Raw genomic sequence first — 14,715 nt, 5'->3', positions numbered from 1 at the left:
TAATTTTTTTAATGAAAGAGTCTTTAGATTCTGTAGTGCTTTACAATTTTCAAAAATTTCGTAACTGCTGAAATACATATAACGGAAAATTGGCCACGTTAACCTTTGGAAGTGTACAGTTAGTAGCGTTAAGTGTATTCACATTGCTGTGCAATCAATCTCTAGAACTTTCTCATCTTTCGAAACTGAAACTCCGTCCCCGCCCAGCGATAACTTTCCACCTGCCTCTCCCCCAGCCCCGAACAGCCACCCGTCCACTTTCTGTTTCTATGAATTTGACTGCTCCGGGGCCTCATGGAAGTGGAGTCAGACAATACACATCCTTTCCTGACGGGCTTATTTTACGTGGCACAGCGGCCTGGAGGTTCATCCATGTTTGTAGCCTGTGTCAGAATTTCATTCCTTTTTAAGGCTGAATAATATCCTATTGTATGTACAGACCACGTGTTATTTATCTATTCATCCATTGATGGGCACTTCCCTTGCTTCTAACTTTGTGCTATCGTGAATAATGCTTAAGTCTATTTTTTAACGCATTGAACCTTTTAAAATGCAGCTGGCCCTTGATCTAGCGAAAAAGGAAATATTCCAACCTTCACCAGAAAACGTGGTTTTTGTTTTTGTGTTTGTTTGTTTTAGCAAAACAGATATTCTTTAGTGATTTTGTTTTACTTAAGCTGCTAGTTAAATATTATTTGCATTTCCTGAGCGCAGAACACCAACTAGGAAAGGATGCCCCCAAGTATACTGGGTGGTCTGGAAGCTGGTTTCAGATTCAAATAAGGAACAGCCCACAGAAATTCCATTCTGTACGCAGAACTATATGTGGGAATTGTTTTCAACTTATGTTAACACCCCCCCCCACTCCAGCCCCCCAGGACAACTGGCCTGTTGGTCCCTGCCTTTCCAGCCTTGCTTCGCAGAGGACTTACTCCTTTTGTGAAAGGATTTTAGCCCATTGAACAGATTGTCATCCTCCCTCCCACTCTAAGAGGGTGAGAATATGGCTTAATACAGTAACTCAGGCCAAAGCTTTGCAGGCAGGAGAAAAAGCCAGGCTGTGCAACTGTTCTTGGGTGGCTGTCAGGTGAGAATGCTGAACCCTAACCACTTGATGTAGGTCCCCGGAACTTTGTCCCTTTGGAGAAAGAATTCGGCAAAGAGACTGAGGGTAGTGAGGCAATTAAGTGTTTATTTAAAGAGAGAGGAGAGAGAAGACAGGGTGTAGGGAAGCATAGGCACAGGCAGTTTGGGGGCCGGGGGTGTGGAGAGAGAGACAGACAGACAGACAGAGAGGAAGAGAGCCACCCCTGCTTCGCAGATCATTTAAATCACTTGTATGGGGGCAGCCCGTGCCGGCCTCCTCTGGCCACTCATCTTGCTTCCTCGGGCTGTGGCCTGACTCTGGGCCCTGCCCTGTGAGCACGTGCATCCTTCAGCCAGGATGGATTCTAGCGCAAGGGTCTCTGTGAAGGTGACAGGATGTGCTGTAGTCTGGTGCTCTCCTTTCTCTGACCCCTGAGAAACCTTTCTGGGAGTGTGTGGTTCCAGAGATCTCCTTGACCTCAAGAATAAGAAATAGGTGGTCTCTGTTTTATCCAAGCAGGATGCAGCTTTTATCTGGAAGTCATCTGTCCATAGGGAACAAATCACGGTTGCTCAGCCTGGGACCCATCTATCTCCTGATGGGTCTACACAGCCAGCTCCCACTCTGCCCGGGTGTGGGGGCTCTGCAGAGACGCCTGTGCCCACGGGTTGTGCTCTGCAGTGGTGTGCAGGCCACCGTGAGGGCTGACGCTGTAGGAAACGTAAGCGTTCCTCTCCCATGTCGCCCCGGGTGAACTTGTGGTTTCTGAACCACGTCCAGTGGTTTCTAAAAAGCTGTGTGCAGCTACTTTCTTTCTTGAGTCCGTTTCATTTTCCCCTTTTATGTCTGCGCCTCTTGTTTTGGTGGAAGAAAAAGTAAAATAAACCTCAGAAGCTGGAGTTCCCCGAAGAGTTTTTCTGAGGAGCGGTGAGCCCTGTGGCTTTATCACCAAGTGTGAATAGGCTCCAAACCAACAACTTCCCAAGCCTGGCGGTGTGTGCTGTTGAGTCCTTCAACCCTAGGGTTCTAAGGTGGAAGGAAAACAAATTACCATATGCTTTGGATAGGCTGCATCCTGTGCTTCCTGGCCCTCGTTATCTAATCTGCTCTCCTGCAATCAGGTCTAAAGCTGGCAAGCTGTTGTAGTCCGTCAGGTGTAGAATTCACCATAAGCCAGCCCAGAGCTTTCGGCTTTAACAACAACAACAAAAAAAACCCACAAAAACCAAAACCAAAAAAACACACTCCATTCAAGATTGATTGAATATGTTAGATTTTATTGCTAAAATATGACTTATCCATCATTATCTTCCTATGCATTTAAACCATAAAACTTCTCAGTCGTTTACATGGCACCTAATCTGTGATTCCTAACATGTCCATCCCCCTGGAATAAAATCTTCAAGATGAAAAAGGAAACTAGTTAAACCCTCCTTTTAGGACCAGTATGTATTTCTAAATGGCACAGAGATATTTAAAACTTACTATAGTAAAACTTGCAAATGAAAGCTGCCTGTCTAGGATGCCGAGTACCTTTTACCTAATGGTAAAGGGAGCACTGTGTTTGGTGATGGAGCATAGCACTTGGATGGATTTCACATCCTCTGTGCCCTCTCCTTAGTTCCTTCCCTTAAATAGTGCATGACAGACGGGGTGTATTAGAGTCTTTGAGTCAGCTAGACTTTCCAGGGGCAGATAGATTCTAAACACTGCAAGCCCTCTTCCTCTAAAGCATGGTTAGCAAAAGGACACAAAGATATTTAGTAAACAATCTTAAGTTAGCAAACTTAGCCCACTTCCATCCGGCCCTCCCTTGCTATTATTCTTCCCTGCTCATTACAGCCAGCCTTTATAATCTATTTATGTTGTGCTGATTCTTTGCTCAAGTTCAAAGAAGGGGAAGAGCCTGGGATTCGTAGCTGCAAGTACTTCTCTGCTAGGATTGTTGGAGCTATGTTAACATAGATGGAAGATGCCCGTATAGGAACACTGTTTTCATATGAGTGTCTTGGGACAGTTCATTGGGCCTGATGATGATATATATCAGATTCTCAGTTAGCGGCAGCAACTGCAGTTCTATCAGGAGTGTCGGGCCTCAGGAGTGAATTTGCTTGTGAAAATGATAGGAGGAAACTTTGAGAGAAGCAGGTCTATCTCAGCCCCCGACTTCTAGATTCCTAGATTGTCTGAGTTGGAAAAGGCTGATCTATTTACTTCTAGAAGTCAGGGAACCTCCAGTTATGTCACTGCTTCCCACCCTGTCTGCCTTCTCTTTCTTGTGTCCCCTGATTGGCCAGGATATTTCCACCACAGGATGGTGGCAGCTTTGGCTGGTTTCTGATATCTCAATCCCACTCCTGATGGGGACGGACATGGCCACCCGCTCAATCAGGTCTCCCAAATTGGGAAACCCAAACTGTGCTCCGTTTAAAGAAAAAGCAAGGGAGCTGAATGTGCCGTGGTGGGAAGAGACCTCAGTGTCCTAGACTTCAGTCTTGTCTTCCATTAAAATAAGGAGATCAAACTAGGTTGTTTCTAATGGCAGCGTGGTAAAGGGCAACAGGTAAAATGGCTAGTTCTGAATCCCAAGGCCATGGGCAAGCTCCTTGACCTCCCTGTGCCTCCTCAGTAAAAGGAGGGTAATAATAGGACCTACCTCTTGGAGCTGCCTTGAGAATTAAGTGAGCAAAGACATTTTAAGCCCTAGAACAATGCCTTGCACCCGTAAAGATCACATGTGCTTGATATATAAAGAGACACTCCCAGCGATAAGGCATTTTGACTTTTCTAATTCCCTTCCTTCTTCCCATTCTGGACAGAGTCAGGAATGCTGTTGGGAGAAGAGGACGCAGGCAGGCTTATCTATTTCTTGAAGAAGAAAACAGGTCTAGTCACTGCTCTATTTTCTTACAACTCCGCTCGAGGATTTTAACCTTCCTAACAATGTAAAAAGGGAAATGGAATAATCCAGCAACAGCAGGACAGTAACGGCCTGGCTTCTGAACACGTCACAGGGACATCACATTAGGAATGTCTGTCACCAGGAGGTGCTAACTCACTGTCGGGCAGCCAGACATCAGAGCATCACTTTGTTAGCGGTCAGGACCCTGTCGCCTTCCTGAGATGAGGTCTTTTACCTGTGAACGCTTCCAGCTAATGCTGCTGCTTACGTCAACAGCCGTTCCAGCAGTTGCACTAACCCAAGTTCTTGACCACACAGCACTTGTACTACGTGGAATTTACTCTCTCCTCCCCCAGGAATGTGCTTCCTCGCTCTTCTAGAGGATGGAGTTGTAGCAAAAGCAGGACCCACTCTCTTAAGGGAATGTAAGAGGGGTACTTCTTGGAAATGTGGTGTCTGTATAAGCTCTGAGAAATGGTGGCTCTCTTCCCGAGTCATCTTCCTCCACTTCCAAGAAGTGGTAAAAGTGTGGCTTCTCCCAGGCACATCAGCATAGCATTTAACAGTGTGTCTCATTAGGGAATTCCCATTGTGGCTCAGCGGGTTAAAAACCCAACTAGGATCCATGAGGATGTGGGTTCGATCCCTGGCCTCGCTCAGTGGGTTAAGGATCCAGCCTTGCCGTGAGCTGTGCTATAGGTTGCAGACACAGCTTGGATCCCACGTTGCTGTGGCTGTGGGGTAGGCCGGCAGCTGCAGCTCTAATTTGACCCCCAACCTGGGAACTTTCAAATGCACTTTTATGTGCGGCCCTAAAAGAAAAAAAATGTGTCTCATTTGGGATAGCCTCAGTGTGTCCTCCAGAGTTCCTGAGAAACCGCATCTGTCACTTCTTAGAGGTGTCCTTCTCGCTGAGGAAGGAACGGCAGCCGTTAAGGAAGTGGTAGAGTGAGGCCCATTTCTCTGTCCTGTGCAGAGTCCTGGAGGAGGTCTTGTTAATACCTGGTGGTTTTCTCCCGCTTCGCAGTCTTTCGAAGGCAACAACAACTACGACACACCTGAGCTGCGGACGTTTCCACCCCTTTCCACGCGATTCATCAGGATCTACCCGGAGAGAGCCACCCACGGCGGCCTGGGGCTAAGAATGGAGCTGCTGGGCTGTGAGGTGGAAGGTAATCCTGGTTCCCAGAGCCCCCTCTCATTCCCTAGCTCTTTGGGTTCCTTTTTCCCGTGTTCATGTCCCTGATGGTGCTGCTGCAAAGTGACGCCTCTCCCCCTGGGTTGATCCTGCATCTCTTGTTTCTGCTGGTCCCTGAGGCTCCACCCTCAGCTCCCTGCGGGAAACAGTGCCTTCCCCTCCCACTTTTGTCTTGGTCGTTTGCTCAACACTCCTCAGATTCTGAGGGTTGTCTTCTTTGAGTTTTTTTTTTTTTTAATGATGTATTGTGAAATTCACATAACATAAAAATCACTCTTTTAAAGTAAACAGTTCAGTGGCATTTAGTACACTGACAACCACGTATGCCGCCAACACCCTCTACCCAGTTCTAAAGCAGTTCCATCACACCAAAGTAAACCCCCTACCCGTTAAGCAGGCCCCCCTCCCTCCTGCTCCCTCATCCCCGTGGCAGCCACAGACTTCTGGACTTTCTCAGTGTTGCTCAGAGGTCTGTGACTGGTCCGCGTTTCCATCTGCAGTGTGGACTGCCATCACATACTAGCAGGAAGCAGCGTTTGACAGAAACATCAGGACATTCTCTAGGATGAATTTCTTAGGCTGCTGCAGAGAAACAAAACTTCCAGGAGATAATCTATGAGTGTGAATGGATAGTGAGGTCGGTTTAAAGATGCTCCGCATAAACTTAGGTTATCATAGGAAGGTCACATCAAGGACAAATTCAGATCTGACACTGACCTTAGAATTGCCCTCTCCTCTGCATCGTTCATCACATTGTGAATGAGATGAGTGTTTGAAAAAGATAATAGGATGGTTGCTCTGTGGACGATTTTGTGCTTTTGTGCACTGAAAGTCCCATCTGCCTTAGATTTGGGCATAAACGAGTAACCTTATACCAACCTTTTCATCCCCATAAAGGTCTCTCTCTAGGTTAGCTCAGAGAATGGCTCTTGTTGGTACCCAGATGTTAACCAATTGAGCATATGCTCAGCGTTGTTTAGAAGGATGCTTTTTAAATATCACCTTCTTGAGATTTCAAAATTATTTGTGTTTTGAGCTACCCAAATATAATTGCATTCCTGGGCCTATTAAATATCAGAAAACATTGCTTAGGCACTAAAGAATCTTAAGCTGTAAATCACCGTGCTAGCGCATAATTCATAGCTGCTTTTCTATGTGTTTATTTAAAAGCAGGCCATTATCTGCCATCCTTTATTGGGTAGTTTAGTTGTTTCCAGAGCTGTCATCATGTCCCAGACCTCAGAATATCTACCTAGTCCCTCTCAACACAGACCGGGAATGACCATGTGCCAGATCTTTGGCAAAGATGCCAAGAAAGAGAAGGGATGGGCAGAGCAAATCAACTGCAGACGTGCTCGTTCAGTTTGCTGAGCAAGGGGATCATCTGGAAGAGGGAGCCTGCTGCTTGGATGCAGGGCTTGAGCGTGCATTCTGGAAGGCAGCGCTGATTTAGGAGGTGGAATGACGGATGGTTGAAAAGACTGAGCCTGGTGGCAGGTTGCCAGTGTCAGCTCTGTGGTGAGGTAGAAATGGTGGTGAAGGGATTTGCCGCAGATGTTTGCAGGCACTCGCAGAAGTGGGGAAGTCGTCCCGAGCCGCTCGAGGAACCAACAGCCTGGGAAAGCACTGTCAGAGCTTCTTAACACAGTTGGTGAAAGGGAGTGTTTTTCTTCATCCTTAAAACAATGAACAGGCCCTTATTAAACATCAACTTTTTACTTTGTTCTACAGGAGTTAGAGAGAAGGGGGGTAGGTCCAACACCACCATCTGTGAAGGCCCATCCTATCTGGCGCCAGCACTTATATGGAAGAAATCATTAGAGAACCACAAAAGAAACATATTTTCAAGTAGGAAAATGTGGGGCATAAAAAGGACTCCGTTTCTCCTTTTCCGTTTAACCCAGGTACTACCCTGGGCCACTCGCGATGCCAGACTCATCCTTTATAAGTACCGTAAGGAATGTGGAAAAACCAGCAAGATGAATAACAAGTTTAAAAGTGGCACATTACTTACAAGAGCAAGTAAAGTTTAGCAAAGATGCAAGCTATTATATGTGGGATGGATAAACAGCAAGCCCTACTGTAGAGCATAGAGAACTAGATTCAGTATCCTGTTATAAAGCATAATGGGAAAGAATGTGTGTATATATGTATACATAACTGAATCCCTTTGCAGTACAGCAGAAACCAACACAGCACTGTAAATCAACTATACTTCAATACGATAAAAATAATTTTTTTTTAAAGGCAAGCATCTGGATTGGCAGAGGATTCTGCTGATCAGTAGTAGCAAGAAGTAGAGCCCAAAATATGTGTGTATGCATTTTACAAAGTCTAGATTATATGCGTGCATGGTGTGTACATTATCTATAAGTGGTGATTGCCTAGTTATTGCTGGTGTGTGTCAGGGAGTAGTTGAGGAAGTTGAAATTAGCAGTGTGTCTGCATTTGTTATAACTCTGCTCAGTCCTTTAGCATAACAACAAACAGTGTCAAAATTTTATTGAGAAAGCAGCAGTTACCAGCACATTCCTACTGGCCAGGAGCCAATCGAGAACAGGCCCCCATTCCCAGCATCTTGTCTGGTTCTCAGACATCAAGAGAACTGTCCGTTATCTCAAGTCTTGTCGAGTGGAATGTAATGCCGAAAACTGTAAAATATTAAACAGATTGCAAAAATGAGTAACAGGCTAAAAAAAAAAAAAATAGACAGAACTCAATGTAAAGAACTTCAAAAGCAGTCTTTGATTAATGTCGGCTACTTTTCAACTACAAACTCAAAGCTAGAGGAGTACCTGCCAGTGGTGGCATGCGGTCCTCTGGGAGTTCGGGTAAAATGACCCCAGGGGACTCCCAGACACCTGCTCTGCAGGGAGGGCTCCCAGGCCCCAGGCCAAGAAGCTGACTTAGAGGGAGATGGAGTCAAGATACTATGAGAAAAGGAATGTCTATGTAGGTATGACTGGGTCACTATGCTGTACAGCAGAAATTGACTCAACACTGTAAATCGACTATACCCTAAAAGATAAATTTGATTAAAAAAATAAAAGTAAGAAACAGTGGGAGTTCCATCATGGCTTAGCCAGTTAAGAACCCAGCTAGTATCCGTGAGGATGTGGGTTCGATGCCTGGCCTTGCTCGGTGCATTAAGGATCTGACATTGCCACAAGCTACAGTGTAGGTTGCAGACACAGCTCAGATCTGACATTGCCGTGGCTGTGGTATAGGCCTGCAGCTGCAGCTCTAGTTCAAACCCTAATCCGGGAACTTCCATATGCTGTGGGTGCAGCCCTGAGAAAAAGCAAAAATTTTTTTAATTAAAGAAATTTTTCAAAAAAGTAGTAAACCCCCCCCCACACACACACACAAAGAAATGGAGTCACTCTTTAAAAAAAAATAAGTAAAGAACAATATTGTACTAAAAGCGAATGCTGAGACTCCCTTTTGGGGAAGAAAATTACAATATAAACTTAACAAACTTCATGAATATCAAGAATATAAAAAAACTCAGACAAGTGAATCGTCTAGCGCCTTGAAAATAAAAGGCGAACCACTTCAAGCAAAATCGCTATCATCAAAGTTCTCAGCTCCACGGTCATGAATAAATAACCAGTGAGAAATCAAGAAGTTTTCAGAAAAAGGGTGTTTATGTAGATAACGATGTAGAAAGATGCTAAGGCAGCCAATCCGCCTAAGGAGATAAGGATCAAATACCAAAACATAGCTAGCTATCCCCAATGCATTCTGTAAAACCCAAGTATACCTTTCGCTCCTGAAAGAGAGGCAAACCACACTTCTGGCCTCCTAACCACAGATTAGAGTTTTCTGCACCCGTGTCAGCAGATTCCGCAACTGGGGCTGGAGGATACATTTCAGAGGTGTGAGAAAATAATCCTTGGATCTCGTTTCAGCACCTACAGCTGGACCGACCACTCCCAATGGGAACCTGGTGGATGAATGTGATGACGACCAGGCCAGCTGCCACAGCGGAACAGGTGATGACTTCCAGCTCACAGGTGCAGAAACCATCTCCATCCCACTGCTGTGCCGTTTCAGTTCATGTTGTGCTTGAGACCAGCTGATTAATGTCTGTCGGTGTTTGCGTAAATCCGCCCGGCGGCGGGCGGCGGGGTGGAGGCGGCCTTTCCTCATGTCATCGTGGAAACAAATTGTCCTTCACAGCCACAGCCATTCGAAACAATCATTGTAGCCATTTTCAGAGCCAAAGGCTGGGATTGTCTTCATTGACTAAGCATTTCTCCATGGCTGAATGTCACCTACATTGACTCTCATCTTCAACCCACCGCCCCAGTAACCCATATAACACCCGTACGTAACCACACACGTGAAAAGGTTTATTTTCATTTTCTACCGGGGATCAAATGTTTTGAGTGGATCCTTGATCCAGCTCATTGGCGAAATGAAGCTTATATTTGGAAGGCAGCTTTTAAGTTAGGCTTTAGTAGATTCATCTCACATGACAGTTTGCAAAGGCAGAATGAGTTGTTATCTCACCACCCCGCAGCCAATATATCAGGAGTGGAGTGTGTCACATGCCTCTCTGACTCTTCTAAAGGATTTCTCTGTAATATCTTAAAAAAACTAAAAGCTAGAAAGTGACCCTCCCTTCCATTTGGACCAGTGGAGGAAGCATGAGGCAATTGGAAAAATGTGATGCACCATTTGGAAATTCGCCAAGGCACTGGGATTTTCACCCTATTGTTGCCAGAGGTGCCGTGGGCCCTTTACTGCTACCCAGGTCCAAACACAGTTTCTTATAGCATTTGACTTTAAACATGAGCCCTTCAATGCAGGGCTCACGCAGTTCATTTCCATGGGGAAAGTGAAGGTGTTACCGCGTCACTTCATAACCGTGCCATGTCATTGGCTAACACAGTCATGTAAAATCTGGAAGAAAACGTCCCACAGTCCATTTCCAATTACTTCAAAAGCTCTCCTCTGAGGGAGCAAGAGAGCTCTGCCCTCTGATGGAATAAGGGCTAAAATCTAGCTCAGATGTGGCGCCATGAACTGGGTTTACGTTTAAATCCCACCTCCTAAACTCTCTCCCTCCAAATTTCCAGGATAATCACTTACAGTCCTATGGCCAATAAATGTTACATGGCTATGGGCTTTTGAAAACAAATCTTGTATATAAGTAGCCGCAAGCCACAAAAATTATTCTAATTAATGCAGAGGTCTTGTCTTTGTAAGATGTCAAGCTCCAGCTGAAACCCGTACAGCTGATGTCAAAAACAGAGCACCAGTCTTTGAAGCAGGTCCTAAGGAAACTTCCCAGAGTCGCCTGTAAACACTCTGCACAAACCTCAGGCCTTTTGCAAACCCCGATCACACATCCGTAGTGAAATTCCTCATAAAAAGGAATGACTGCCGTCATCAGAGAATATACCCTGTTCAATTACCCTCTTGAGGAGAGGTTCTTTCCTTTATAAACCCTAAAGTGGTCACTTAATATTGATCAGAGACAGCCTCAGATTTACTCCTCATATCAAAACAACCAACCATCTCATTTTTGCATCCGTTCACGACTGAATCAATTGAAACTGAAGCCTGTGAATGAAATAGGCCAAGGAGGTTAGCCTGGAGCACACGGTGGATGGCAGTGAGTTCCAAACCGCAGAAAGTGGGTCATTTAGAATGGAAACACGGGCAGTTCTTTAAAAGTCCAAGGTTGTACTTTCTCGCCAGTGTTTAAAAATCATGTGTGGGGTAGATGGGGGGGGAATGCATTCTGATTTCTTTATTTTTACATATTACCCTGGCTGAAAGAAAAAGTCATTTTCTCAAGCCAGCAGATTTGTTTCCATAATGTGATCAATATGTGCCTATGTTAAGAACTTCCAGGGATGCTGATAAGGTTCATTCCATTCCCCCATCAAGAAGAGGTGATTCCAGAAGCTCCTCATCGTAAATCCAGCTGTACTTCAATTAAAAAGTTTTTTAAGGAGTTTCCATTGTGGCTCAGCAGGTTAAGAATCCAACTAGTATCATGAGGTTCAATCCCTGGCCTTGCTCAGGGGGTTAAGGATCCAGCGTTGCCATGAGCTGTGGTGTAGGTCACAGATGCGGCTTGGAACCTGCATGGCTGTGGCTATGGCCTAGGCAGGCAGCTATAGCTCCGATTCGACCCCTAGCCTGGGAACTTCCATGTGCCATGGGTGCGGCTCTAAAAAGACAAAAAAAAAATTTCTTAATGAAAACAAATTTGTTAAATTTAAAAACAATTCAGAGGCATTTTTGTGCTTCGTACACACTGCATTATGGCCAACTTGTCCCTTTTGAAAAATTTCTTTTGCTCTGCGAAGCTCTGTTAGTCTTTTCTGAAGAATGGTGCTCGAGCAGCCCAGCCCTCCCCTAACCAGGTACCTTTTCACAGGTGAGTATCTCACCTCTGAGCCCACACACACATCTGTCTCCTCCTCATTCTTTCTGTCACAGCTGCAAACTTTGAGTGTTCAGTGTCCTGAAACCCAAGTAAAAGCCCTCTCCCTGTAACCCTGATGGCCGGAACATGGAGATTGGAATCCGTGCTCTCTTAAGCAGGGTTTTGGGTCCTTAACACTGATGGTCTCACCTCAGTGGCCCCTCCTGGGGTGACCTAGGAGGGATATAGTTGGAGATAAGGATTGTCGCAGAATGCTCATTATCTGCAAACCACACTGAACTCCAGGAGAACGGTACCAAACGCAGGGAAATAAGGAAAGACTTTGCTCCCCTTTCCTTTACCTGCCGAGATGAAAATTCACCCTTGAAGTTACTCATTTGCAAATGCCTTTGAAGTCATTAGATAATACAACTGGCTTCAAAGGCACAGGAGGCCAAATTTCACATTGGATCTGTGTGTACCCAACAGCAGAATTTGACTCCCAACCTCTAACAAAACCAACGGTGCATATCGGTTTTAAAAAGTGAGTTTTCACCTTGAGTCTCTCTCCTGTGAGGCCACTGGGAATGGAATGCTAATGTGTTCTGGCCTCCCTCCAATTCTGCCATTACAGATTCACCTGCTTAACCCATAATATATATAATTCCTTCTCCTCGCACCCGCCTCCCCGAGGCCGCGCACACGGGTGACCGCTCAGCCAGCACATTTACTGGGCGAGCGAGGGTAACGACCAGGTGCTGCCGTTGACCAGCTCAGAAATCTTCAGGCCATTCCAAGAGCACAGTCTCCCGGCTGTGATTCATGATCTGGGTGATTTCTGACCCGTTGCAGCTGCAGGATGGAACGAGGGCTCGGCCAGAAGACAGATGCTCTAAATCTTGATTGAATGATACTCTTGGAAGGTGGACAGTGGCACCTTATTACAGCTTCCCAACTTTCCACAGCCCACACAGACCCACTCATGCCATCACCCTGAGTCTCCCAGGATTTTCTCTCTCAGGAATGCAGTAAGTGGCAGAATTGGAGGGAGCCTCTGAGTCACACAGCACACCATTGTTACAATTAGCACTCAGGTGATGCTTGTGGTCTGTGGTCGGGCAGGTTGAAGAACAAAAAACAGTACTTTAAAACCAAACTCTAAAAAAGGCAGGGTGGTGGGTTCCCATTGTGGTTCAGGGGGTTAGGAATCCAACTAGTATCCTCGAGAATGCAGGTTTGATCCACAGCCTTGCTCTGCGGGCTAAGGATCTGGCGTTGCTGTGAGCTGCGGCATAGGTCGCAGATGCAGGCTGGATCCCGCATTGCTGTAGCTGTGGTGTAGGCCTCAGCTGCAGCTCTGACTCAACCCGTAGCCTGAGAACTTCCATGTGCTGCAGGTGCAGCCCTAAAAAGGAAAAAAAAAAATTAAAACATTAAAAAAAATAAAAGTGTCGTGATGAAGAGCTGGAAATGGCCGAGCTAAGATACCCGAGCAAAGAGGATGAAGCTAAATTTCCCAGAAATTCAAGTCAACAAGTCAACACGGATTGATTGAAGTTCGCAGTGTCCAAGGGGGTATTTTGTGCAGTCCTTGCCTTGGGACTGTCAAGAAATGTGTCTCCCCTTTCCCCTCTTCCTGCCATTTCTCTGAACCACATCCTGGGTAGAATATTTGTCCTTGGGAAAAATAAACAACCACAGCAGCCAAAGGAAGGGCGAATTACTGCCAGCCACTTGAAACCTTCAGTTTTGAAAGTAGATTGTGGGGACCAGCCTTTGCAACTCCCCTCCCTACACCCCTCCAAAGGCACACATCTGAAGCCTTGGGAAACTATTTGAAGCTTAGAGGTCCAGGTCAAGTTTAATACCCGAGTCGCTAAGGACCCTGGGAGGCCTTTGCTTTTCACTGTTGAGTTTGTGAGCGTCACTCAGTCTGGGAGTCAGGGAATGCCCTTGGAATACCGCCTGGATGCTTGATGAATAAGTACGTAGGGTCAAAAATAATGGCTTATTTGAATTTGATACTGTGGTGAGCAAAATTTAAATAAGACAGTTCCTATAGCTGGAATCCAGGATGATCTAAAGGAACCATGTGCCTCTGACAGATGTACCTATGCATACAGCATCTCTGCTGCATATTACCTGCAATGCTGCCTTTCTTCTCATCTCCATATGTTACTGTCTTTGTGTTTCAGGAGGGACCACCGTGCTGACCACAGAGAAGCCAACCATCATAGACAGCACTATACAATCAGGTACCAAATACAAGGGAAAAAGTGGTCCATTTCCCTTGTACCTGTCTTCTCCCCCTGAAATAGCGCATCCCCACTCCTGTCAGTTCCCATTCCCCTCAAAGTCCTAGCAGAGGTGCCACCAGCATCTGGTCCCCAAGCAGGAGTCTTCGACACCCCCTTCCTTCCATCCACATGTATGTGCAACAGGAAGCGCGATTTCCTTCTCCATCAGTCACTGCCAAATGGTGACAATCCCCGCTCTCCTCGGAAGGAACTGAGGAACATACTTTGTTTAAACGCTGCACATCTAGGACCCGGACTGTGTTTGCAAACTCAGGAGAAGGAAATCTCCCAGGCAGCAGCCTGCCTATTTATTCTCATCGCCACTCTGCAAATCCGAGACAGGCGAAGTTTGTCAGTTTTGCCTGCCACGGAGTTGGCAGTTTTACAGCTGCGTTTCCAGTGGGCGGGCCATGGGAAGGGGTGCAGGAAACCAGAGCTGGCACTGCACCAGGAAAGGCGCATCTTCGGGAAGGGCACCTCCGAAGCCTTTTATTCATAGAGCCTCGTTATGCCTTTTAGAGCCCCCGGGTTGATGTTGATCAGGGCCCGGCCACAGGGGAACGGGGGCCTCCTCCTCACTCTCTTGTATTTTGTTAGTATGTTTTGAAAGTCTTCCCCACCGACACACGAGGGGAAACAGTCTGTATAAGCAAACAGAGGTTTTACATACTTTAAAGTTAATCGTTGCACTGAGGTGAACAGGTCAGCTCACCAGCTTCTCCCACTTCCTCTCTCGACGTGCACTCAACCTTGGCCTCCATGGTCACTTATTAATGGGGCATGTGGTGTACATCAGTGTTTCCTCAACAGCAGACCACCCCACCCCCCCCCCCCCCCCCCCCCCCC

The 14,715-nt window shown here is 46.2% G+C and overlaps 1 protein-coding gene across 9 annotated transcripts in view; it reads left to right on the top strand.

Moving 5' to 3' along the window:
- NRP1 (neuropilin 1) overlaps positions 1-14,715 on the top strand; it is a 174,936-nt gene that overhangs the window by 114,127 nt on the left and 46,094 nt on the right. For 7 of the 9 annotated variants that reach the window (XM_047755603.1, XM_047755597.1, XM_047755598.1 and 4 more), the window contains 3 exons: positions 5,017-5,161; positions 9,099-9,203; positions 13,768-13,827. In XM_047755603.1, coding sequence (XP_047611559.1) covers positions 5,017-5,161; positions 9,099-9,203; positions 13,768-13,827 — 310 coding nt within the window. The remainder of the gene's footprint in view (positions 1-5,016; positions 5,162-9,098; positions 9,204-13,767; positions 13,828-14,715) is intronic. The other 2 variants (XM_047755601.1, XM_047755602.1) reach the window with 1 other exon arrangement.

This window comes from Phacochoerus africanus, chromosome 12 (genome assembly GCF_016906955.1).
Source record: "Phacochoerus africanus isolate WHEZ1 chromosome 12, ROS_Pafr_v1, whole genome shotgun sequence".
Taxonomy (NCBI): Eukaryota; Metazoa; Chordata; class Mammalia; order Artiodactyla; family Suidae; genus Phacochoerus; species Phacochoerus africanus.
Note: the sequence above shows the minus strand (reverse complement) of the source record. Positions and strands in the feature narration are given on the sequence as shown.